The sequence below is a fragment of the Cyprinodon variegatus genome, unplaced genomic scaffold, assembly GCF_000732505.1.
Source record: "Cyprinodon variegatus isolate N-32 unplaced genomic scaffold, C_variegatus-1.0 Scaffold1080, whole genome shotgun sequence".
Lineage (NCBI taxonomy): Eukaryota > Metazoa > Chordata > Actinopteri > Cyprinodontiformes > Cyprinodontidae > Cyprinodon > Cyprinodon variegatus.
Genome location: NW_015151533.1, coordinates 234,332 through 235,312, shown reverse-complemented (window position 1 = coordinate 235,312; position 981 = coordinate 234,332). Strand labels below are relative to the sequence as shown.

The 981-nt window shown below is 44.9% G+C and overlaps 1 protein-coding gene across 1 annotated transcript in view; it reads left to right on the top strand.

Annotated features, from left to right (window-relative positions):
- map2k7 (mitogen-activated protein kinase kinase 7) overlaps window positions 1–981 on the top strand; it is a 31,103-nt gene that overhangs the window by 17,038 nt on the left and 13,084 nt on the right. The window contains exon 5 of the mRNA XM_015400186.1: window positions 76–195. Coding sequence (XP_015255672.1) covers window positions 76–195 — 120 coding nt within the window. The remainder of the gene's footprint in view (window positions 1–75; window positions 196–981) is intronic.

The following is a 981-nucleotide window of genomic DNA, read 5'->3' as shown; positions in this document are numbered from 1 at the left end:
GTTGGGAAGAGTTGTTTGCAGATCTAGCAGCGATTTCATGAATGAATGTTAAGCTGTTAATATTTGTGTCGACAGCAAATGCGTCGTACCGGAAACAAGGATGAAAACAAGCGTATCCTCATGGACCTGGATGTGGTGCTGAAAAGTCACGACTGTCCTTACATCATTCAGTGCTACGGCGCCATAGTCACCAACGTGAGTATCTCCCTCCCCAAAAACATGGCTGCTTACCCCGAAATCCCACATCCTCCGTATCCTCCCTGCTGCGCCTACAACCTCCGCTACGACTTCCCTCATCCTCGAGGAGAGTATGCACGATTTATTATTATTAAACTTTTAGGAGCGAAACGTTCGTAAATGAACGCTTAATTTAATATGACATATTAAAAAATCCCCATCAGCATCCAGCATATGAGCAGTTTCTGCTTGAGTATTTTCTTTTTATTGAGGGTTTTTGTAACAGTGATAACTAGCATCATATAAAATTGGTTTGTATCAACTAGGACTGCAACAACGAATTTCATCATCGATTAGTTGTGTCGCGCGATCAATGCGTCATCCGCCGCCGTCATCATTGCCATGGGGCGCCTCCCCCATCACAACCCTGTTCACCCACGGCGCTCCCGCAGGAGTCCCTCTCAGCGCTGCAGTCAGAGTGACAGGATTGCAAATGAAGCGTGCATGCGCGCTTTGTAAAGCGAAAAAAGTCGTAACATGCAACTTTTGTAAAAACAAATGAACATGGCACGGAAGCACCACTGTTATGATGCAGCACCGCAAAAGAAAACACGTTGGAGCCTTCGATGGCACGAAGATAGCTGATCAGCAGGGTGAGCGGCCATGTTTGTTTGGTTTTAAAGTGGGGAAACGTAACGTTAGTTTCTCAGGTAGCTCACCTGATGCTTTCCTTACCGTGTTAGTAGGTTACAGACAGTAATAAGGTTGGCTACTTATTTTACTTTTAATTTCATTTGAATTAGC